Source organism: Macaca nemestrina, chromosome 4 (genome assembly GCF_043159975.1).
Source record: "Macaca nemestrina isolate mMacNem1 chromosome 4, mMacNem.hap1, whole genome shotgun sequence".
Classification (NCBI taxonomy): Eukaryota; Metazoa; Chordata; class Mammalia; order Primates; family Cercopithecidae; genus Macaca; species Macaca nemestrina.
Genome location: NC_092128.1, coordinates 104,674,275 through 104,699,023, shown reverse-complemented (window position 1 = coordinate 104,699,023; position 24,749 = coordinate 104,674,275). Strand labels below are relative to the sequence as shown.

Here is a 24,749-nt window from a genome sequence, read left to right as displayed (position 1 = left end):
TTCCCCTGCTGTGTTTCTTTGTGGCAATCACCTCATATATTACATATGTGTAATGTACATATGTGTAATCACCTACATATATTACATTATTATTATTCATCCAGACCCCCACTCTAAGTTAGGAGGGTCCAAACTCAGCCCTGAGCCTAGCAGAGTGCCTGGTTAAGAGAGGTCACTCCTCTCATACTGGCAGGAGTTGTGGTTAAATAAGAGTGTCACAAACACTCTGGAATAAGGAGAAGGGGAAATATCCATTCTCCTCTCTTCAAGTAAGAGTCTCTAGAATGGCCTTGGGAAGAACATCTCTTTTCCACTCTATGTATGTGGTTAGGAGGGGCCTTGATTGGTCTAAATCAGTGGTTCTCAAAGTGTGCTCCCCAGACCAGCAGCAGCGTCACCCACCTCCATCCTGCTAAATCAGAAACTCTGGGGGTGGGGCCAGTGATTTGCGTCTTCACAGACCCTCCTGATGAATGTGATACCGGCGGAAGTTTGACCACCATAGGTCTAAATGGAGCAACTCATTTTATTTCCCCAACTAGGGTGATTGGTTTAGAAATGGTGACAGCCCCAGTCAGAACCAACCAGGAGCAGGAGGTTTGCCGGGGTTTCTGGGAGAAAAGACTCACTCAGTTGTCTAATTTCTCCAAAGCTATAACCACGAGGAACTAGGAGGAGGATCATGACCCCACCTGAAACTAGAGCCAATGCAGAGGAAGCTGTGGCAAAAAAAAAAAAAAAAAAAAAAAAATGGAGAAAAGGCAAACCTGGGGGACCTCATGGAAACCTTGAATCAAGTCATGTGTGAAGTGAAATTTGCCCTGGCGTTTCAGTTACGTGAGTCAATTAATTTTCATTTTTATAAATGAAATGTGTTACAACTTTAACCACTTTAACGGGTTTTCTTCATAGGCAACTAGAAAAAGATCTAATTAATACAAGGTGGGTAAAAGTATATATTACAGCCAAATAGGAAACAAGGGATGCCATCAAAGTCAAAGGAAAGTGACATTGCCACACTAATACGTAGGCTCCTGTTGTACACTGCCCTGAGCTGTGACTCTACACCACCTGATGGGGTCCTGGGCCTGAGGCTGATATGGGAAGGGCCTCTTACCCAATCCGGAAGACAGCCTGTGGAAGAAATGGTGTCTACATGGACCAGCATGGCAGGAAGTTGGTCACGGTTCCCAAGAACTGAAGGACAGAGCCCATGAATCAGAGAACAGGGATGAAAGGGTCCTGGAGGGAAATGAAAGGCCAAATTCTTGAGCCACCAATGCCGGGGCTGCCTTTCACTGGCCTCTTGTGGCTCAAGGTCTGTGAAGGACCAAGGACAAAGCAGACACAAGTGACCTTACAACTCATAACTATGAGCAATTTCACTGATTAGTGCACAATTTTCTTGCCTTATTTCTTCATCATCCATTGATTATTTAAAAATTCTGTTAAGAGATTTTCCATCTGATATAACTAATGAAGAAGGATGTCAGTGACACACAGGTGACAGTCCATGAACAGGTGAAATGCCTTTTGCAGAAATGAGGGGTGCTGTGGGCCTGAGACTGGTGTGCCTTTGCTTCCTGCAGGAACACACATCTGTTGAACATTAGAATCACATTCCATCTATTCCACAAAACAGTTACCTGGACTCCTTTCTCCTGCATGGGAAAAAATGTCGTGATGCTTCTATTAAAATACAGATAATTAAAAGTGTCAATGTGATCCCAAGCCTTAAGTGGAAGCATTTGGACTAAACTATTCGACAACACAGACTAGGCCAGACTGGAAATGGAGAAGACCAACCCAGCACTGCTCAAACTTCAGTGTGTACAAAGATCATGTCCAGACCTTGTCAAATTTGCAGATTCTGATCAGGGGGCCTGGGGTGGGGCCTGGGAGTCTGCATTTGTAACAAGCTAATGATGCTGCAGGTCCAAGGGTGGTGATATGAATAGTAAGGGTCTAAACCTCATGCCAGTGTGGTGACATTATGGAATGTGCGCTGGGGAGTGTGGATATGTCTGAGCATGTGTGTGTACACGGGTAGCAAGTGTATCTTCCTCACCCCAGATGTATTCTGCAAAGGAACATGGCCCTGACTCTAAGCTTATCATAGCAAGTCAAATAAACTAGAACAGTTATTGGAACCTGAGGCCACTGCACCAGATATAATGAATCCAGTAATATGGAATCCCTTTGAGAGCAAAGAGAAAATCCACTTTAAAACTCCACGAGAGGGATTTGTCTTCAGGGGAAAAATGATTTGACCCATCACATGAATGAATCATTGACAGGTGAGATTCTGTGAAATCAACCTTATATGCTGGAAGAGTACAGCACAGGAAGCATACAGAGCCTTTGGGGCACGTGCACAGGCAGCAGAAGGGGCTGGCTGCGTCAGCACTTAGGAGGTGCACGAATGCAGTACAACACTCCCTGGCCAGATCCCTTCCTCTTGCCTCTGAGCCAACTGCCTCCCACCCACCCTTTTTAGCTCAGCCCAGATGTCATTTTCTCATGGAGGGCTTTCCCTGATTCATCTGCTTTTCCCCTCCCCACACACATACACATAGTAGGTCTGACCCTCTTGTATACAATCTTCTTACACAACAATTTTTTGTCCTTCTTAGCATACATATCATAGCATAGATACATGTTTATTTCTGAGGATATTGGTTGAATGTCTTCCTCATTCACTGGACTATAAACTCCATGAAGACAGGAACCATGCTGTTTATCTCACCCTGTAACACTAACACAGAGCACAGTGCCTAGCATTTAACAGGGCTCAACAAATATTTACATAAGAGTTGAAGAGAGAGAGGGAAGGAGGAAGAAAACACAATTTCTTGACCTGGTGTCCACTGACCTGCACCCCAGGCAGAGAATCCCCTGTTGTATGCAAAGTTAGGAGTGCATTTTTCTGGGAAAAGGAGGCTCAGCTGTCTCAGAATCTCAAAAAACCAAATACTGATATAACAAAAAAACAAAACTGTGGCTTCTCAAAAGTTAAGAATCACCGAGTTGCTAATATCACATCAATTGAGAACATCTTAAGCAAGATGTGAAAAAAAAAATCAGTTTCTTTCTTTAGAAACTGTTACTAAGCGGTCCTTGAAAACAAAAGATGAAAAGGGAAGAAACAGTTTACAAGTACATGACATTGGAATTAAAAATCCTAATTCCATGATGAATTCAGTCTTCTATAGCAGGATCAGACATGAATGTGTATTATCTTTAGAATTAATACTGTGGACCAGAAAAGACAATGTGAGTAGAGAATGGCCACCATATGGAAATCCATAAATTTCTCCTTAGAAGATGGATGAAATTGGTTTATTTAAAATTCAATCGACATAAACCACAGCATATTATTTCCAAATAATTTTGACAATTTTGTCAAAATAGAACTAAACAGAAAATTTTGCTGAAAAGACAAAAGTCTTTTACAAGAAAAAAAAACCCTTCAAAATAAAAATGCATTATAGCACAGGAAACATTTGCAAATTTCCAGTGTTTTAGCATAGTTTAGAAAACACAGAAAATTTGGGGGTGAGGATGGCTTGCCAGCAAGAACTATTACCACATTATGGTGGTAATGGTCAAAAGCACAAGTTCGGCCCGGATCAAAATCCTGGCTCTGCCTCTTTCTTGCCTAGTTACCCTGGACAAAGCTGGTAACTCCTGTAGCTCAGTTTCCTCATCCACATGGGGAACAACACCTGCAGGGAAAGCACTTAGCTGCTGCCAGGCACATAGTGAGCACTCAAAAGTGTAAGCTCTTACTCCTGGCCTTATTATTGTACTGTCCATTATTACTGGCACTGGAATACATAGCAGGCTTCCCAGACTTCCAGGCACATTGAACAATCAATGCCAGCTAACATGATTGTCATTACCTCCTGTTATCAAAGGCAATGGGCTCATTATAGCAATATAGCCCTCTGTTTTCAGACATCTGATCTTTTTTTCTCTAGAAGTAAATACCAACCTCAGCTTTCCTGCAGTCCTTAGTTGCTATGTATGTCAATAAATCCTACTAGTGGCCACAAAACTACGGGTCAGTATCTGCTTAATATCCTTCCTCCCTGGCTTTGATCACAAAGACAAAATGAAGACTTCAATTTCCTGGTTTCCTCTTCATATGGAAAAGCTTTCAGGGGTTCTAAAAGGTCTTCTGGCCCAAGTTCTTTGAGCAGTTCAAATGCATCTACCTTCACGCTCGCAGATGGGCCATTTGCTGGGGATACAATGAAGAAACCAGCTCACCCTCTCTCTCTCTCTCTCTCTCTCTCTCCTTTAAACTCCAAACGCTAGGTAAGATGGTAAGGATCATAAAGAACAACTCTTTCATGTTAAAAGAATTATTAATTCCAGTATCGTCACCAGATTTCCCCATTTCCTTGCAAATCATATATTTCCCTACTCTCTGTGCCCATTGACCAGACTCTTTAAAAGCCTGAAGCCAGTAAAAAGGAAGCAGATTTTTACAGATACATCCTGTTGGCTGTTCTCGGCTTATGGGCCTGTACTCTTGGCTGCGGGCCTCTCCCTCCTGTGCACGGTGGGAGAGGATTTGGGCAGTTCTGCACAGGAATACTGGACTTCATTTCTGTCCAGCAACAAAGCTCATTGTATCCAGTGTTTTCTCCTCCCTCCCTTACTGGGTCCTGGGAAATTCATCTAAAAGTTACCAGGGTGGTTCCCCACACTGGCCTCTCTACAGAAAGCATCTCAGCGACCAGGAGAACTTTGACTCTGGATTCTAATTCTGGCCTCTCATATGACCCAGCCAAGCAAGTCCAGCACTTCCTCTGGGCATGACTTCATGAACGAGGGGGCAGTAAAACCAGTGCCCTTTTTCTTCCAAAAAAAAAAAAAAAATCAGGAGTATATTTTAAACTACTACAGGTCAAGAAAATGCCACTGAGCTCAAATCACCACTTGGGTCTATCTAGGTGGGCATAAGATTAGCTCCTAGCCCTTTTAACCAGGGACCCACTTTGGATTCTTGTTTCTAATGTTTAGGAATTGATTGTACAAAAGAAACCTAAGCCCTGTTCATTCAAAGACTCAAAAAAAGTCTTTGAGTGAACAGGGACTCAGAAAATTAAGTCCCCTTGGTGACTCAAAGGAATCTGGGGACCCTCATGATCCTGGACTGTTTCTTATAATTTCCTCACCTGGCACAATGGTTCTCAAGATGTAGTTCCTGAACCTCAGCATCAACATGGGAACTTGTTAGAAATGCAAATTTTCAAGCCCCACCTAGACCCACTGAATCAGCTCTGTAGGTGATTCCATTTCATGCTAAAGCTTGAGAACTATGGACCTAACACATAGACTATGTAATAGGTATAATAAACTACTTCAGAAATAAATGAATGATGAGCACATGAAGAGTCATGAGCTTTATTGAACCCCTGCTCAGTATAACCCGCCCATAGTTAACGGTGGAAAGCACGGCAGCATGCCCCCTCCATGTTTGGTGAATGCTGGTGCATGAAACTGTAGTAATTTGGCCTCTGCCTTTGCTTTCTAATTCATTGTCCACACACCCTGAAGTCTGTGGCACCACCCCACAGAATAGTCTCTCAGCTGCCTGTGCCAGGCTCTCCCTGGCCTCTATGGCTGTGAACATGAAGTCTTCTGTGGCTGGAATTTTTTCCTTTGTTCTCTTCCCCAGCCTCCTACTCCTCTTTTTGTCCACCCCTACATATGCTTTTGGTTTCAGCCTAGAAGTCACCTCCTCCAGGAAGCCAGCCCCCTGGCAGAGTACGTTTCTCATAGCATCCAGCATATCCTCTATCCGAAAACACAACCCTCTCTCTCCACATCCCTGTTAACTCGTTTTGCTCATTCATTAACCTGCCCTGCAAGCTCTGTGAGCTAGAGGACTCCTTTCTCATTCCCTGGAGGACTCCTTTCCGATTCCAGCACCTTGAACAGTGCCTGGTGTCATTATTTAATCAATCAGTCACGACTGTAAAAGAATCTACGCTCTTTTTTGGTAATGGGTAATATGTGCCTATTTTAATTTATTATTGATTGATTTCATTGACTCCCAGACATGAATAATTGACCATTAATCTAGAAAAGATGCCTTTGGATACATGAATATAATTTTCTCAGCACTTTCTTCCTTAATAAAACTGCCAACCCCCAAGTTTGTTTTTTTTTTTAATGTGTACCCTCCTGAATATTTGGTCTCAGCTACACAACTGCTCTATCTCTGTGTGCAAGCGGCATGGGCAGTGCAGCAGCACTGTTGCTCCTTTTACTTGCCAAGTCAGAAGAAAAATGAGACTGAGTCTCAGATTTCCACATAAACAGAGTACAATGTGTTGGAGTGTCCAGGAATGCAAAAGCCTCCACTCCTATTTCATATTTGCAAATGCCCCCATCAATTTTAATTTTTGCCAACTTGATTGGGAAACGGACAGAGTCCTGGACGGCCGTCAAACCCAGCACAGCTCTGAGCCCAAGCCCAAAGCCCTGATACTGCTCCCCAAATAGCACAGAGGCCAGTGTGCCTTCTCTGAGAGGCCCCTGCTGCTGCCAGAACACCGGCTGATTTCACAAGATGCTGTGCCTGCCCATGTTGTTTCACTGAGTCATGATGCTGGCCTCACAACGCATCAAAGCTCCAACCAATCTGTATGTGGCCTGATGGAAACCAGCCCACACAGGGCTGCCTCTGAGGCACCCACCCCAGGTCCTCTTGCTTGCAAGGAGTTCTGGCACCCAGGTGGATATCCTGATTTTTCAAAGGGCAACCTGAAACCACAGCACTCAGTCCTGTTCTCACAAGAGCCACGAGACCTTGCTGGTGATGTGACCAGGAGAAAGAAACACCTTAGTCATTCCATCTGGGATTTACAAGGGAAACCTCATTTAGCCTCATGAGAACCTGTTGGGTGAAGATATTATCTCTATTTCATAATGAAAAAAAAATGGAAATTCAGAAGTGTTAGATCCTTTGCCAATGACCACTGTCACTTACTCTCCAACTTGTTCCAGAAAGGATTTAAGTCAGCTTACAAAACTACATGAAGAATAAAATAAGATGAAATGTGAATGAGAGGAAAGAAACAGGAAAGATAAAAATAAAACCAGGCTTGAGGTTGATTTTTTAAAAAATCATGCCTGGAAATTCTGTATATTGGATAGAAATGGGTCATAAACTTGGCTCTGAGCTGTCTGATAACTCCTGTGAAAAGCGAAAAAAATACAGCTCATGTCCTCAAGGTCTTTCACTTTTCTCATAGGAGAGAACTTTGAGTCTTCTTTCAGAATCTTTCACTACTTCGTTTGCATACAAAATGAACTAACATTATTTTCTCCACCCGATGACGAGAAGGCAGTAAGGCAAAGGGAAGCTAAAATAAAAAGACAGAAGCTTCAAGATAGAAATACCAAGCAGATCTCAGAAGTCCCTTCCCTTTCAAGGGTTTCCTAGGAAAGGTGGTCCTAACTGCAACTGACACCCCAACATTAACTTTGAATTATCACATAAAATTAAATTATACTCATATTACTGTTTACAAAGGCAAGAAAGATGGACATCAAAAAAGTTAAAATTTGCCATGTATTTCTTCTTTTCCTACAGCCTGAATTCTACCCCTACAAACAACAAAACAAGACACCTGAGCTCCTTCTCAGCCTCCACCCTGTAAAGCACACTGAGGACGAGTTGATTATTTCTCAACTTCAGAGTTGTATATTCATCTTATGGAATTAATTATCCTTTCCGCACCTTCCCCTTCAGTTCAGTCTTATCTATTGAAATAATTTATGAAAAGCACATTATGGAAATTTTAACTCATTCCAAAGTGTTTGTTTTTGTTTGTTTGTTTCATTTTAGGAAACTATCGATTTCTGCACAGAACTGGAAGAAGTTATTCCGAATGAGTCTAGCAATGACCATGTAAAATAAAGAAGGAAACCTCTTCAAGTACTGGCACCAGATGGCAAAGGATGTTCTGAAGGTAAACACCACACAGAACAGGCTTCTATAACAAAATTATATTAGTAATGAAATTGACCTTGACTGAGCATTTGCTCTGTACCAGGCCTGGATGAGTGCCTTATCTGGAACGACTGATGCAATCCTCACACAAACCCTCATAGCAATGGGGTAGGTCTTCTCAGCACCCCCTTTTACACGTGGCAGAATTATCAGGAGGTTCAATGGGTGAACTCGCCTGCCCAACAGCAAGGGCTTGCAAGTTAAGGAGCTCAGAAGTTGACCGAGGCAGTCTGGTTGCAAAGCCTGCTAGACACCTGTGCCACACTCATTCATACCATTATACGGATTCTTTTCTAAAAGCAGCAGTCACGGTGGCCTTCAAACAGACCTTGTCCTGCCCAGTGTGGAACCTGCTGCTCCCCTGTCTGCCTCCTCACTGGCTCTTCCCAGAGGGCATGTTCCACTCAAGGGAGAGCTCCTCACACAATCTTTTCTTGTCCACCTACCTCACCGGCCACCCCCAGGCCTACCCTGTCACACTCCCCTATTCCCTCCATTATGCTTCTTGCAGTCAGGAATGGCCTTATTTCTCATGCATAGCTGCCCGCACTAGGTAATGATTTTCTGAAGGAAGAGCTTTGTCTCTCTTGTTAAGTCCCAAATCGCCATGCCTACAACAGAACCTAGCATGTAGCAGGTGTTCAGCTGAAAGCTGTAAAAAGGAGTGAATAAAATAACTGATAAACTCCTCCTCTGAGAGCTCATGGCAGAGCAGGATATTTGGAAACCTGAGTGGACAGTGATAGAAGTGTGCACACTCTGACTGTTATCTGATGGAGCCCCCAGACCAGGTGTGCCTGTCAGGCTAGCTGCTCCGCGGCACGGGTGGCCTGGAATGAGTCCCTTCCCCTCTCAGTGCCTCAATTAGCTCCACGGTAAAATGAGGCAAACACTACTCATGTCAGTTTCATTCTCATGCATGCAAAGGTCTTTATACCCGTAAATAATGAAAATATGATTAAGTTACACCATTCTGCCTCCTGCTTACTAAGAAGTAATCAAGAAGTTCCCTAAGCAGCCAAGAGAGATGCTACAAAATAATTAGTGTTTTACCTGCTACAGTGACACTCATTCAAATCTGTGCTCAAAAGCATCCTCTAATTGCATCTCAGATGTAATTTTCTGAGGAGAAACACTATAAAAATTCCAGGATGTTTATGCTTAAAATAAACTTAAAGCTAAACATATAAAATCAAATTAAAATGGCATTTAACCTTGAGCTAGGAAGGTTATGCAATAAAGAATTAACCTTGCTCAAAAAGAGTCTGGTCTTGCCCTCTGCCTTTGGCCTCAAAGAGACAATCTTTAAGCCCCTAGAATGTCCTGCCTGACAGGAGTGTGTTTTTTGCCTGAGGCATCTGGTCACTAGAAAGTCTAACAATAGGACTGAGTATGAGGCTTTGGGCTATGCAATAACATTTCCAACATCTAGAGAAATTGAAGACCACAAACATTAGCACATTACACCTCTAAGAGGGGCTAGAAGATAAGGTCATCCATGCAGGTGGCATGTGATTGGGTTCCAATAAAAACTCTGAACACCAAAGGCTTAGCATCACTGGTTGGCAATACCCAGTGGATACTGCAGACAAGAGGAGTTAATGCCAGCCCATGATGCCAAGAGCTGAGGACAGCAGAAGCTCCATGTTTAGACATCTCTTGATTCTGCCTTATGTATCTCTTTTGATTTTGATCTATATCCTTTTCCTATAATATAAATATAAATCACACCCATGAGTATTACCACTTGAGTTCCTTCTAGCAAATTCCTGACCTGAGAGTGCTCTGGGATCATCTCTAAACTTGTGGTGTTAGAAGTGAGAGTAGTCCTGTGTGGACTGTGCTCTAACTTTGAAGTTAGTTAACTGTACAGTTGACCCAATCTCTACACAAAGGTTAATCTATCTATTGAGATATGAACAGTTTTCTATGTTTTCTCTTTTTAAAGAAACAGTATTTGTCTTTCTTCAAGATGAAAAATTAAACATAAGAGGATTTTAGACTTGGATAAAAGGATGTTCCATACATTCTCATACCTTTCTGAGTGAACTCGTGTCTTTCTTTTTACTTTGGCTCCAAGAAAACGGGACTGACTAGATTTTGAAGCTAAAATCCAGGTAGCTAGAAAGCTATTTAAGATCCTTGTTTTGGGTGACTTGGATGGATCAAACAGGAAAAAGCCTACTTGTGGGTGAGACGGAGAAGGACAAATGAAAGATTGAAGGGAAATCACCATAAAGCTTTGAGTCTAGCCTGACAGAAGGCTCAGAGCCAATGACAAGGCACAAGAGATGTGACTACTAGGCAAATCGCTGAGTGACACCAGGGTAGAGGATTAATCACCCCATTGGAGGTCCAGTTGTTATAACACCATACAAGAGGCTAGTTTGAGGTCCTCAGACAAACAGAGAGGTCAGGGCAGAAACATCTGTGGATGCAAGTATTTCGTAAGAAGATGACAAGCCCAAACACTACCTGAGGGATAGAAGATGAACCAGGGGGTTCAAGAGACTTGTGAATTATAAATAGGCAGAGGTGGATGGAGAGATTCAGAAGGGTCATCTTGCCTGCCAGTGGGAGTCGCAAATAGACTTGTGCAATAAGAAGTGCTCACAGCATTTGGAGCATCAAAGGTGGACCAAAGACTCTACTCACTCTGACCAGTTTATTACATGAAAAGACAGAAGTGTGCACACTTTGACTGAAGTGTATAATTGTGCATGGGGATAAAGACCTAAGATGAACTCAGAATTGGGAATAGCAAAAGTCACAAGGAGATCAGAGAGGATGCCAGTGAGAGGCAGGCTAAGAGGAGCAGCCCTTCTAGGGGTGGTGCTGGGTAAAATACAAAAAGGGTCAAAAAAGAAGAGGTTCCCATTCCCCAGAGAACTTACAACCCGATGCTGAAGAAATAAGAAGCAGTGCAACATAGAACATGGGTTAAATGATAATGAGCACAATTGGAATAACTAAAAAAAACTAAAGAGCATTTTCCAAAGTCTAGGATGAAACTGGAGCTGTGTCTTCAGCTTAATTCATGCCTGAGGTTGCATTTTTTAAAATTTTTTCAGTCAGACCTTGGTGATGACCTTGAGCAGTAGGATATAAATAATTCCAACATGCTTAGCGTTCCAAAAATGGAACACTAGGCATAATAGAGTTAAGTCGATGTAGAAAGTGAAGGCATCTTAGGGAGGCAGGAGAATGACATGAATTCAGAAGCAGGGATGTTCATTGTGTATTCAGATACAGTGAAGAAAAAACAGATTTTTAAGGGCTGAAGTATAAGTGCTGCAACTGCGGTGTCTACTGCCACCTGGTGTCAGCATACCTTAATTATGAATTCAGAGTGCCCTAACAGTTGAGTCCGCTAAGGAAAAATAAAAGTAATGTCACTCTTTAAAATAAAACATCTCATTCGATTTAGGACCCTAGTTCTAATGGCAGTTCTTGACAAGTCATTAAAAGATGTAAAGAAAAATGTTTTCAAGCATGTTTTTCTTTGAAGTAGGGGAAATTGACTTGATTTTATAGAATAGCATTTAGCTTTATTTGATTTTTCTCATACACAAACACATAAAGTCTGTACCCTTTGCCTGTATTTTCTATTGCTTTATAATAAGTGATCAGTTTCCTTTGTAAGAACACACAAAGTCGGTCATTCAGGAAGTCTGTGATCTCCCCCTGGAAGCAAGCCACTGGCAGTCCCAGGATCCCAGTATATCCAACACCAAGGTCCTGTCCGAGTTCCAGTGCTCTCCTGCACGACCTCCCACCTCCTACCTCCCAGTACCTCAACAGGAAAGGACACATCTGTGAATCCTCTGGCATGACTTCAATTCCTTACAGCTGTAAAAACCACTGCATGGAAGGAAAAGAACATTTCCTAGACTGGGAATCCCCAGACACTTTCCCAAACTGAACAAGTGAACAGGGCTTTCGCTCTGGTGAATGATACCCCATCAAGGAGAGTGCAGAGAGGAAAACACTCCTGAGATGATTGTGGTCTCTAAATGTCTGGGCTTCACTGCACTTCACATTCATTTTTCTGACTTCTCTGAAATGCAGTCCTGCCCTGACTTAAGAGTTCTGCTTTGTGGGAAAGTTATACTTACTTGCAAAAATTTCTTCCAAGATGTGAGTCTGAATTAGAGAAAAAGCCTGTTGCTGGTATTTCATAGGCACAAGGAATAAAAGGTCATTTCTTTCCCCAGTTTGGCCCACGAAGCACTAGCTCATCTCCTGGCCTCTCTTTGTGCCCCAGGCTGCCCAAGGCTGGTCCTATCCTGTGGCCCTAAGTCCACAGTGGGAAGGTAGGTTTGATACTGGCTGCTAAGGATCTCCAGAGAGCCTCTGTGGTGGGAGCTTGCCTATTCCTCTTGGATTGCTCAGTTGGCATCTGGGGCATGAAGGGAGAAGGCACATGAGGTTGGAGGAGAGAGATGAAGATGAGATGAAAAAGGAGGAAGGAAGACAAGAACACACCCAACACTTTTTCTCTTTGAGGTAGCCAACATTTGAATCCAAATATAATCTACACAACTTCACGTTAAGTTTTCCAGGTGGGTACACAATACACTGCTTCTCTAGCTCCTGGAAATTTCTCTGCAATGCACTAACAAAGGAAAATGCAAAAAATTATTAAACAGGTTATCTAATTTGAGAAGTCAATTAGCAAAGCTAAGACTTGAGACATGTTATCAATGCATTTAGTTAAAACTTTTCTGCAGTTTGTAACTAAATTATTTTGCACCCAAACATATTCAGTTAGTTGATTAAAGAAAGCTATGCTGATTTAAAAGAACTTAATTATATATTGAATTTTTATGCCAAATTAGCCAAAATGGGTCAAATTGATTTGTGAAATTAAAAAATAAAATAAAATCCCAAAACAGAAAAAATAAAGAAATATTGATTACTATGCAGTCATTTCTCATTCATTTACAGAGTGGTAGTTTTTCAAGTACTTATACAATGGACAGTTTACTATTAAAAATGTTAAATTGAGTAAAAGACCAAAATAAAATAGGAGTTATAAACCACAGACATTGCAGGGCTGGCATGGTGGCTCACACCTGTAATCCCAGCACTTTGGGAGGCTGAGGCAGGCAGATCACCTGTTGTCAGGAATTCGAGACTAGCCTGGCCAACATGGCGAAAACCCATCTCTACTAAAAATACAAAAATTAGCCGGGCGTGGTGGTAGGCACTTATAATCCCAGCTACTTGGGAGGCTGAGGCAGGAGCATCATTCGAATCTGTGGGGCAGAGGTTGCAGCGAGCCGAGATTGCACCACTGCACTCCAGCTTGGGCGGCAGAGCGAGACTCTGTCTCAAAAAATAAATAAATAAAATAAAATTAACCATAGACATTTCAAAAGCAAAACCTAATTCAGAGAAATTGTCATTATTATTTTGACCTTATAAGAAGCACTATCTCATAATTATCATAGAATTCGCCCTGTGGAATTTGTTATAAGATTAAGGAAACCCAAAATGGGTAATATTTTCTCAGAAAAATATACTCTATTTGCATTCTCTCTTCCCTCTGTTACAAGACAGTGGTGCTCAGAAAGTTATTTGGCTGTGTTATGCTACTTCATTCTTCGTCCTTAAAGGAAAATACAGGTATTTTTTGGAGAATGGAGGGGAAAATAAAATAAATCAAATTCCAATGCAATTTATATATATGGCCATCCATGATATCAAGGCAAGTCTTGTCAGTCCTGTAAGGACTCAAAAAATGTGTCACAGCCACAGATCTGACTATACTTTTGGGTTCATTTTAGAAATTTCACCAATGATATCAAATGTACAGGCAAAAGTTTACATGTGTGGGATGTCATATGATAGATGATTTTACCTTACTTTTTCAACATTATTTACAAGTACAATGAACACATGACATTCTCATGAGACAAAGAACAATAGTTTTTACACGATTGCAATGCAATTGTCACTTACACTACCTGGAGGAGGTGTCACAAAAGAGAAACAGTTCATTTTGAGATTGTTCCACAGATTCATCAGTGGGAATTTATCGAATCAATCCTCCATGATGACATCAGGAGAAGATGCGGACAATCAGAAAGGTAAACAGCCAATCCAGGGGTGAGTTTCTCCACAGAAAGGAAGGGACACAGGACAGCAGCACGCTCTGTGCCAGGACTACCTTGTGCCAGTGCTGCACCGCCCACTGGCCTCAGTCCTCAGAGGAGCAATCCTGCCAGGTAGTTACTGTGTATCAGCTCTTTCGATAAAGGATCTTGAACTCAGCTAGCCACCAGGGCACACTACTAACAGTGGCAGAGCTGGACTGGAGTCTAGCTTGCTGTCCCCCTCCCCACGGCTCATTCTCAGTCCATTGCTCCGTAAAGTCTCCTACAAACCCTGAGGTTAGGTCCTTTCTGGAGCTCCCCTGAGAAGAGAATATCTTTCCATGTTGTACCTTGTTTATTTTCTTCTCCTGCCACACATATACTTGGAAATAAGGGGGAGAAACAGGATCTGGCCAACACTGGCCACTCTACCTTTAAGATTCAAGGTGCATCCTCCAGTTGGACTGTGAAATCACCAGCAGAGGGCGGGGCAGGCAGAATTGCCCAGCTCTCCTTCCGGAGGTCCTCTGCCCTTTCCAGGAAGAAGCGGCCCACTGTGGAAGGGCACTTTACCATGACACCATGACACTGATCAGGAGAGCACAAGCCCGCTTCCCACCACATCCTGGCCTCTAAATCTCCATGCACAAGGATCCCAAGAACATTCTTATGAGCTACCAAACTCAGGGCATCAAGCCCTTTTCATAGATAAGCATCCTCCATCGTAGCTGCTGTAGAATCATTAAGGGCAGAAGGGGAGCATTTGCCTGGCCACCTAAGGAATCCAATGCTCTTTATTCATAAATGTCCAAGTCATCATTCATAACTTCTGTTGAAACGCTCATCATATTTCTGTTACAGTCCAGAAGTCATAACACTAAATAAATCACCAAAGGCAAAATATATAGACATTCAAAAAAGGAACTAATCTCTGCAGACCTGCTCTCCAATTTTTGTTTTCAATACATTCCTTTGAAATGGGATAAAAATCAAAGGTGTAGGCTGCTGGGCCCTGGGAGAAGCACAGCCTTTCCATTCTGTTTTAAGCAGAGAAGGGTCCAACCCAAATTTGCAAACAGGATAGAGGAGCTTCCAAAAGAGACCTTACTCTTCTTCATTACTTAATTAATCATGGAAGAAATGATAGCAACAATTATAGAGCACTGACTATGTGCAGGCATTGTGTTAAGCACATACATTCATGTTCATAATCTTACTGAATCTGGATGGCGACTCTTCAAGGTAGGTTCTTTTATTATCCCCACTTCATAGATAAGTAAGCTGAGGTTTAGACAGCTTAGGTCATTGTTTTAGGTTGCACAGCTGGGCTGGATTTTGAGCCCTGGGGCACCGCAAAGTTCTTAATTGCTATATTCTACTGCTTTCCATCAGACCTTCAAGTGAAGGTTTTTAGATTCCAAATAAAGCCAGATTTGTCTATCTAGCTGCTTAACTCACTGCAAAGTCTCACGTTAAGATCCCTCAGTTTCACTAGACAAGACGTCAGTCTAGGGGTGGTGCAGAGAGGAGACAGAAGGGAACCCAGAGAATTCAAATTATAACGGGAAAATGGCTTGAAGGAGCTAAACCCATGACTTGGAGCCAAATGGTTTGGCACATGCAGCCATGTTTGGGGATTTGTGATGACAGGGACAGTCTTTTTTCCACCCCACTTCGAGCCGCCTTTATAGAACTTTATCTTTTATGTCCAAAGATCAAATAAAAAAAATCATATTTAATGAGAACTAGGGGAAATAAACTGGTGGCAATTAAAGAGCAAAAATAACCTCTCTGTGGCTTCAGACCACAGGAGTTTTCTAATTTTAAGAGGCACAGGCAAATCACTTAAACAAGGCCTTTTGGGCTGTGTTCATCTCGTGTTTCCTCCCGCACCCACAGTGGTTAAAGTTATAGGCAGCCATAGCTTTTGAACCCATGGAATTGTGTAGTAAATGGAAGTACACCCAGGCCAGACTCATCAGCTCAAAAACGCAACCTTGCAGTGCGGAAGTCAAATCCAACTCTCCTTTGTAACCAGTTGCTTTGCGTGGTAGAGGGTTAAAAAGAGTTAGAAAAGGTCATGGAGTCCTGATTCTTAATAAGACTCCTTCCTCCCTCCATCCTCAAGCCCTGTTTCTATTGTCATCTGACTCTGGACATGAAGTCTCACAGTTGGCCAAGATCCAAAGAATTCTCATTTTGCTTCCTTATTTTCCACATGCACATTTGATTTGGGCTAGATCATAAGGCAGACCTAAACTGTTCCTCAGGTAGAATAACCAGACTCATTCAAACACCCAAAGGCAGCCAAGTGACTTGAGATTCCATTTAGGGGAACCAGCTCTGTCCTGTACTTCTGTGGTTTAGGCCAGAATTTGGGAAGCCCTCCTCAATCTTAGAGGTAAGCTAACACCTGGAAAAACCCTGCATGTGTAGCCAGCTTTCCAGTAAACTGCAGACCTATAAAAGCATGGAATTGCCTGGAGGACATCGCTCTGAAACACTTCTTGGAATTTCCCGATTTGGGACATGGAATAGGGCTGACTCAAGACGAGATCAGTTGCTGAACAGCAAAAAGATGTCTACCCTGGGTTTTGAGCTTTGTCCTGCACAACAAGTGATTTCATACACCATGTTCCAAGGTCAAGACTATTATTAGTCTGCAACCCAAACCCATCCCCCAGAACACTGTACTTACCGGTAGAAAGTGGCGTAGTCCACAGTCGAATGGCAGGTCTGAAACTCCCAGGATTTGAGCTTCTGGCATTCTCGATGGGCCCGGAGCTTTACCTTGACTGTCCCTTGACACAGTTCAGGCACTGGCTTTCTCTGAGGTCTGTTGCAGAACTCATTGGACTCCACCCTCCAAGACTCAGCAAAGTCATCCACATCAAACTTGAAGTTTCCATCTCCACCAATTAAGTCATCACGTTTATGTCCATTGTAGTTGCCACAAAGACCACAGAGCTTGCCCTTGAGATGCGGGGCAGCCATGACTTCTACAAAACTGTCTCCATCCCAAGATATTTCCAAACCTAGAGGAGGAGGAGAGGAAAAGGAAATCAACCACTCATTAAGGCACTAATAATTCCCAAATGTATACACCCTTACACCGAACATATGATTGACTGTCTTCCAACAAGAAGCACCAAGGGTTGGTCCAAATTCTTGGTTACCTCTTAATCTCACTATAGTGAGTAATGTGTGAAATTATAGGAGTCATTTGCTGGTTGGAGCTTAGAATTTCTAAACAGTATAAAGTTTGTCCTGATAACATCTTATGTACCCCTGGTTTGACCTATAGATGACTATCCCTTGATCATCCTACTCTAGGGTTTATATTTTTCCCTTTACCTAAAGTAATCATGTTGATCCAAATCATGCCTTCATTTATCTAACGACTACTACAATGCGCAAATGGAAAAAAAAAAAAAAAGATGATTATTTTTAATGCAATTATTTGCAGCCAGAAATTCCACCATGTAATTATTCCCCCAATGCCAAAGGAAAATTTCCAAATCGCCTCCCATAATGAGAATATTAAAGCAATCAATATATAGTTCCTGAATATATCCTCTTCAAAGGCAACACTGGTATAATGAGAACATTTGCTCCCTCATTATTTTACAACCATTCCTGAAGCATGGACCCTGTTTGATTAACATTTCTTGGGGTTTGGGGTTGAGTCGTTGTAAAACCCTTCCAACTGCTATCCCTCAGGCTTCCATTCTGGGTTTGCTCAAAAGCTTCAACGTTTCAGGTGGTGGTGGAGGCTATTAGGCCATGGGCAAGAGTTCTTCTTGTGCATACATCAGCAGGCCGGCACTGCAGGTTCATCACGGAAACTCTCTTTACTCCAGAATGTAGAGAACTGAGACCCTTCTTGGTCTGCTAAGCTGACTATCTAAAATGTTGAAGAAATTGTCTGAAAGTATGCATATACCTCCAGACATGCTGGCCCAACACTTCCAGGAGCCACACTGGCCAACGACCCTTCTGAATGGTGGAATTTTTATGTCACAGGTAGAACAGCCATGTTATGCTGTCACAGAACATAGATACATCTGACTAGAAGGTCAAGAAGAAATGTTGTCATATCCACTCTGACACTGTGTGTGAAGACACCACCCGTAAGAGAAAGGAGAGGCTTTCATGAAGAGTCTTCTGAGGCTCAACCCAAAACAAATGACAAACTTTTCTAGCCAGAGTTTTTATGTCTCAAATGTGTGTTTTCTTACTGTTCTGGCAACATCCTGGCAGTGCCTGAGTCTCCCCAGTGAATGGGTGAACTCTGTACCAGTGAATGCAAGTGGCCACCTGTGGCATGGACACAAGGAAACATCTAGAGTGGATCAAGGTGTATTTCGGCCCTGGGACTTCTCTTATTCACTCTCTGTCTCCAAAGAATGGCACCCACAGAGGAAGCCTCTTTTTAACAGAATGGTCTCTGTCCACTTACCCCAATGTGTCCACGTGTTTTGTTTGTTTGTTTGTTTGTTTTTTAGACAGTCTCACCCTGTCGCCTAGGCTGGACAGTCTCACCCTGTCCCCTAGGCTGGAGTGCAGTGGTGCAATCTCAGCTAACTGCAACCTCCGCTTCCAGGATTCAAGTAATTCTCCTGCCTCAGCCTCCTGAATAGCTGGGACTACAGGTGCACGCCGCCACACCCAACTAATTTTTTGTATTTTAGAGATGGGTTTTCACCATGTTGCCCAGGCTGGTCTTGAACTCCTGAGCTCAGGCAATCCACCCCCTCGGCTTCCCAAAGTGCTGGGATTACAGGTATGAGCCACCGTGTGTGGCCTTTTTTTTTTTTTTTTTTTTTTTTTAATGTCTTTCCTCTTGTGATCCTGACAAAAACATTTTTCATTGTGTCTGTTTTGAGCTGCTGGAAAGAGCAAAATTACTTTCCTCCTGAAAGGCTTTGCTTTTGTTCCTGAAAGATCAAGATTAAGTTGATGAGCAAATGTTCAGAAGTTGGAAGATGAGGTGGTGATGGGAAAGGAGAAATAGTGGGAGGGAGCGTGGGAGGGAAGAAGAGAGAGAGAGAGGATCTGGTCTAGTTATGAAATTGGCATAAGGCAGCAACATCAGAGTAATATGTGGAAGATCAGGAAGAAATACCCAGAGGTAAGACTCTTAAGCCAATACACCCGAAGTTTGGATATAGTCCAAGAGGAGAGAAGGCTGACAGATCGCATTCCTATGATTAGGTCACACAACTGCCACAAGAGTTACTTCAAAGAGAGATACTGGTAGAATAACCCTCAGTCTAAAACTGGGTTTCTCAAGAAATAAATGGAAAGACCCATGAGGAAATCCCTGTATGGTCAATGGAAGAAATAGAAACATTCTTAGGCCAAAGAAAATTTTAGAGATTTCTTGGTTGAAAGAAGAGTCTGAGTTCAGAAAAGAAATTAAATAGACTTAGATAAAGAAAAAAGAAAGAGAGCCACAGGAAAGTCTCTTTGGGGAATAATTTGATAAGGAGAAGCCAGTGATGGGACCAGGTAGGAGAGAAGGGACATGCTGCTAGAAATCCACAGGCTGGGCTGACCTCCCATGTGGATCTCTGTAAGAACACCATGTCAACTCTGGCAACCACAACTATCATAGAAAATGAATTCTATTTCTTCATACCCTATCATCTAACACATTATATAGCATATAGTATGTACTCAGTAAATAAAGGAATTACCCTGGTAACGTAGATATACTGAATCTGTGAAGCCAAAGAGATTGTGAGTTTCATGCTTGTCAAGACACTGAAATAACCATTTTGAAAGAAGACAAGCAAACTATAAGATGATTTGTAATACACTCTGTCAGGTATTAAGAAACTTGACCTCATAAGCCTGTAGCCAGGCAGCTGGCCAGCAAGAGAAATGAGAGGAGAAAATCAATTCCATACAAAGTCTAACTTTCACAGCACAATTCTGAAGATTTTCCATGTTGCAAAATTTTCCAAACTACAAATCTCTTTCCTAGACAGCAGGCAAATACTGTTCTTCTAAGCACCACAAATGGTCGAGAATGTACACACCAGGGATTTCCAATGTCTTTACTACTGACAATGATATACTAAGTTTGAGACTTTGGGCAACTGAGTTCATGGGAATTCAACTCACGGTGAATGACTGTGTTCTTTCTTTGCAGTGGACTGGTGGTCCACACACTTTGAAAGATGTAGATCTGCCGTGTTTCCAGTAAACCCTTCTCAAAACCCATGACATCTCATTCATAAAACACAATCCCCAAAGTAAGAGAATAATTTGTAATTCACTCTCCTGTCTTCCTCTTTCTCCATGTCATTGTTACATTAAGAAGATTTTTCACAGACCAATGCTAGGCTTCTCATTGTAAAGGGATGATTTATTCTACTACAGATGCCTTTGTCTGGCTATGTCATGTACATGTGTGTTTGCATGGATATTTTTACCCTCTACGTGAGCAAAATCCATACAAAGTAGATTACAGTAGTGAAAGACAAAAAACAAACAAACAAACAAACAAAAAACCTAATAAGTTGTAATTGAGGGACTTGCTCTTCCAAATAATATTTTTAAATAGGCATCTTATGAGATGAAAACAACGTGGAAGGGTTTGAGAGGCTGGGGATAGTCCTTCCTGCAGCTGGGATGAGTTTCTCCATTCTCTGCATGGGAAATTGGGTAGAAATAACTGGCAGAGTCAGAAGGCTAAAGCTGAAGCATATGTCTCATCTGGGGATGCGAGCAGCAGCCACATTCCTTCCACTGCAGGAAGAGCCTTCCAATTTTCCCTTCTTACCAGTGAATGCTTTACCAACTTGTTCTTTCCCCTTCAAACATGTGACCTGGCTCCAGACCACTAGTTGGGTTTTTTGCAGTTTTTGTTTAATATTGTGGATATCGTCGTTTTGTGTTGTTTGTTTTCTGCTTGTCATTGTTGCTTTTGCTGTTGTCCACTGAAAGGAGAGAGAAGGTGCAAAAAGGAGAGAGGAGGTGCAAAATTTGTAGCTATACCATAGTGAGGTTTACAAATTGATAGTTTTTCTATTCAAATTTTACACCAAAGAAAGGGGAAGGTAGGATGTATTCTCTGGGTTCACCAAGTGTAAAGCTCTACCAAAAATAAAGTAAAAAGCCATGTTCTCCATGTGTTAATGCTTTCAGGTAGATGTGATGTAATTCTTTCAGGTAAAGTTGATGAAGTGAACAGATGGTAGAAAGGAAATATTTTTAAATTATTTGCTAAGTGTCAAGAGTCGAGGTGGGAGTGTGTGGTGGAAGTGGGTAATGCTCTTTCAAGCTACTAAGCCTTAGTTCTACCCCGCTTTTTATATTAGCTAAGCAACTACAGCCTAATTCCACCCAAACTGCACAGCCACCTGTGCTACCCTGCCAAATGATCCCCTCGCAAGCACAGAGTACATAAACTGCAGGGTCAAAGAGTCATTCTTCCCATCTCCCATTTTCCAGCTGCAGGCTTGATTTTTTGAAGAAACTTGCTATTTTGAAGAAAGTGCCCTTTGATCACATGAGCTTATACATTTTTTTTTAAATCTCTGAAAGAACACTCAAAGCACAATCTGTGATATTTTAAATAGATAATCAATAGGTGATAAAAAGAAAATATCCCTAAAGGGTAGTTCAAACTGAGATGGAAAGACCAGGGTGGAAAACACTATTGTCTGGAAACAGAATTGTTTCATTCAAAGAATAAGAGAAAAGCAAGTTCAATGCCCACAGGCATAGAATTCTTCTCTAGGAAGCAGAGGGCTTGTGTGATTCGTGTGCTACAGGAAATTGTTCAGCTGGGTATTGAGTGCCATGAAAATTACTTGCATCTTGGAAAGAGAGATGGAAAAAAATAAAAGAAATTGTAAAACTGAGTTCAAGGCACAGAACAGTTAAATTCACTAATCTAATTATGGCATTTATGATCTATTATTATTCTCTTAGCCTCATCCTTTTGCTCATTTTTATAACATGGAATCTTTGTAAAGAGTACATTTATTCCATAAGGTTCTGTCAGCTGCGAATGGAACACTATCGAACCTCTTAGGCTATTAGTAATCTTCAAGTACTCAAGATTTCTTTGAGAACTAGGCTGTGGTTGACTAATAATTTCCATATCAGTAGAATCTATTGTGTTCAGCTAGCTTGCAAATTGTCAAGGTGCTTTTAATTAGTGCTGTGTAATAACGGGTCATCTTATGTACACTTTACAGAGAGCCAAAAAACTTTGCCTCCTTGAAAGGAATGACCGGGGGCCTACATTTACAGAGTGCCATGTCTTTTGGATATAAGAGCAGGTGTGTGAATTTTCTGAGCAGGACTAATTCCTCTAAACTTGAATGAGTAGATCTCTCACAACTGTGAAATAAAGAATAGGAATCTTTTCTTCCTTTATAAAATGTTCCAGTATATTAATACTTAACATTCTGTCACTGAAAACATGTTATACTCGAACTAAAAGCTCCCTGGGCTGCTTCTTGGTTTCCTGCCTTTGTCTAGCTAAGCTGGCATTCCATAAGCTCAAATCAACTTATCAAAATACATTTTGGCTTGAATTGAAGTAATTACCAGGGTTCTGAAGGTATGGTAGAAACAGTCTCCATAGCCTCTGAAAAGTGCCTGCTTTGTCAAATGTTTCATTATCTAAAGAAACAGGAACCCAACTGATAACTTTCACACTTGTTACATTCTTATCAATGCAAACAGCAAGAAATACACTCATTTCCTTAAAAGTATCATGCTTTTTTAAAAAAATAGAGTATGCCAAAGGAAAGGCAGTGCAATGTCCAACTGACAAAAGATACATATTAACCAAAGGTACCAGGGAAGGAACCATACGTGATATACAAAATGTGAAAATGAGCTGAATTTATGCTCTGGGGCTGATATTCAAGAACTGAGTTCTGCTTCTAAGATGCCTTTCTTAGGTAGCAAATAACAGACAAGAGTTTGAGCCTGGTGGACCACTGGCAGTCAAAATTAGTTTGGCCCAAGGGGGAATATATCTGCTCTTGGAGTGGAAAGGGAGAGACCAGTGAGCCTACAGCACCATGGGCTGCTGAGAAAGAAGGGGCCTCGGTGGCACAGAATAGCCACGTGGGTTATGGCTACTCCTGCATATCAGAGTTTGCCAAGGACAAGCCCTTCTGCTGTGGACATTTATGTTTCTTTTGAACATCACTGATATTAAGCTGTTTACTTTTGAGGACTCCGCTGCAAAGTCTTGGGCAGATGGTAACACAGAAACACTATTTCTCCCAGATGTGAAACTGCACATAGCTGGCTGAGCTGGGAGACACTGACAATTCCAAGCTGGGCATCGATGGCCTAAAAGAGCAACAAAACTCGAGAGAGGGGTTATGTGGAGAGTACAACTGCTATTTTTAGACAGAGGATGGAAAGGTTCTGGATGTGGGAAGATTGCAAGACTGGTGGGACTGGCATCCAATTGCAAGACTCCATATGGTGCAAATATCTCCAGCTGTTTGTGGCATCTTCAGGATGTGCCTTCCCTGTGAGTGGGGATGAGGCAAGTCCCGCAGTTGGAACCTGGCTCTGCCTTGGGTTTTTCCTCGGAGGAGGAACCACATCTCCTGAGTACTCTAACGGAGCAATGCTGCTGAACGGGTAAGTGAGGCGGAGGCTAGACCAAGAGGGAGGCCACAGATGCCCCACCTGCTTTGGTGGTCACTTTCAAGAGGTAGCCATCCAGGTCGATGTGGAAGTGCGGCGCGCGGCAGGGGAGCGCGATGCGCGAGCCGTTCCAGCGCACGGTAAGGTGCTGCTGCAGGCTGACCCTGCTCTCGCCCAGCACCAGCTCCACCGACTTGGTCCACGAGAAGGAGCGCGTCCGGCGGGCGTCGTTCTTCACCAGCACCTGGAAGGGCGAGGCAGGGGAGGAGCAGTCTTTTGTCAAAACGTACTGACACGTCCCCTGAAAGTTAAATGTCCGACCGTCAAAAGTGTTGTAGTGGGGATCTCCAAACACCGTGCAAACGCCGGGCTCTGCGGAGGAGTGAGAGACAAAAGCCGGGTCACAAACCAAGCCAAGGATTTACAGAGAAATCAGGGGCACCTGCTGGGTAAGAGGGAGACTTAGCAGAGATACACTAAGGGAAATCAATTTTTTTATTTAAAAAAAAAAAGTCGTCGTTTTTAAAGGTTTGTGCCAAACCTCACAGAATACTCAGAATACTTCTGGTTCTTTCATACTTGAAAGCTATTTTAAAACCTCTGAATTTTCGAAGCATGCCTATTTTGTAGCCTAGATATGCTTCCATGGTCTTAACGTTAGGAATGAAGAAACTGAACTAAGATAACTAAGAACTGGTCTTACTTCACAACCCACATATACAAGAGCAAAGTAAATATATAAATAAACAAATAGCAGCAACATCAGTGACAATACACCAAGACATTAGCATGATTTCCATTTAACTAATTCAAAAAAATTAGAAACACGATGTGCTAAATGTTTCTCATGCTCTTAAGGAAAACTGATATTCAACACCCATGTATTTCCGTAGGACAAATCAACAGAACTGCCAGATACAAGTTTAATAGTGTCAGGAAACAAATTACTAATAATATTTACGGATAGTCTTTATATGTTTTCCAAA

The 24,749-nt window shown here is 42.2% G+C and overlaps 1 protein-coding gene across 2 annotated transcripts in view; it reads right to left on the bottom strand.

The window, feature by feature from the left end:
• LOC105475843 (BMP binding endothelial regulator) overlaps nucleotides 1-24,749 on the bottom strand; it is a 246,167-nt gene that overhangs the window by 51,094 nt on the left and 170,324 nt on the right. Inside the window, exons 12-13 of one of the 2 annotated variants that reach the window (XM_011731390.3) lie at nucleotides 23,806-24,135; nucleotides 16,829-17,165 (exon numbers count right to left, since the gene is read on the bottom strand). In XM_011731390.3, the coding sequence (XP_011729692.1) occupies nucleotides 16,829-17,165; nucleotides 23,806-24,135 (667 nt within the window). The remainder of the gene's footprint in view (nucleotides 1-16,828; nucleotides 17,166-23,805; nucleotides 24,136-24,749) is intronic. The other variant, XM_011731391.3, reaches the window with a different exon arrangement.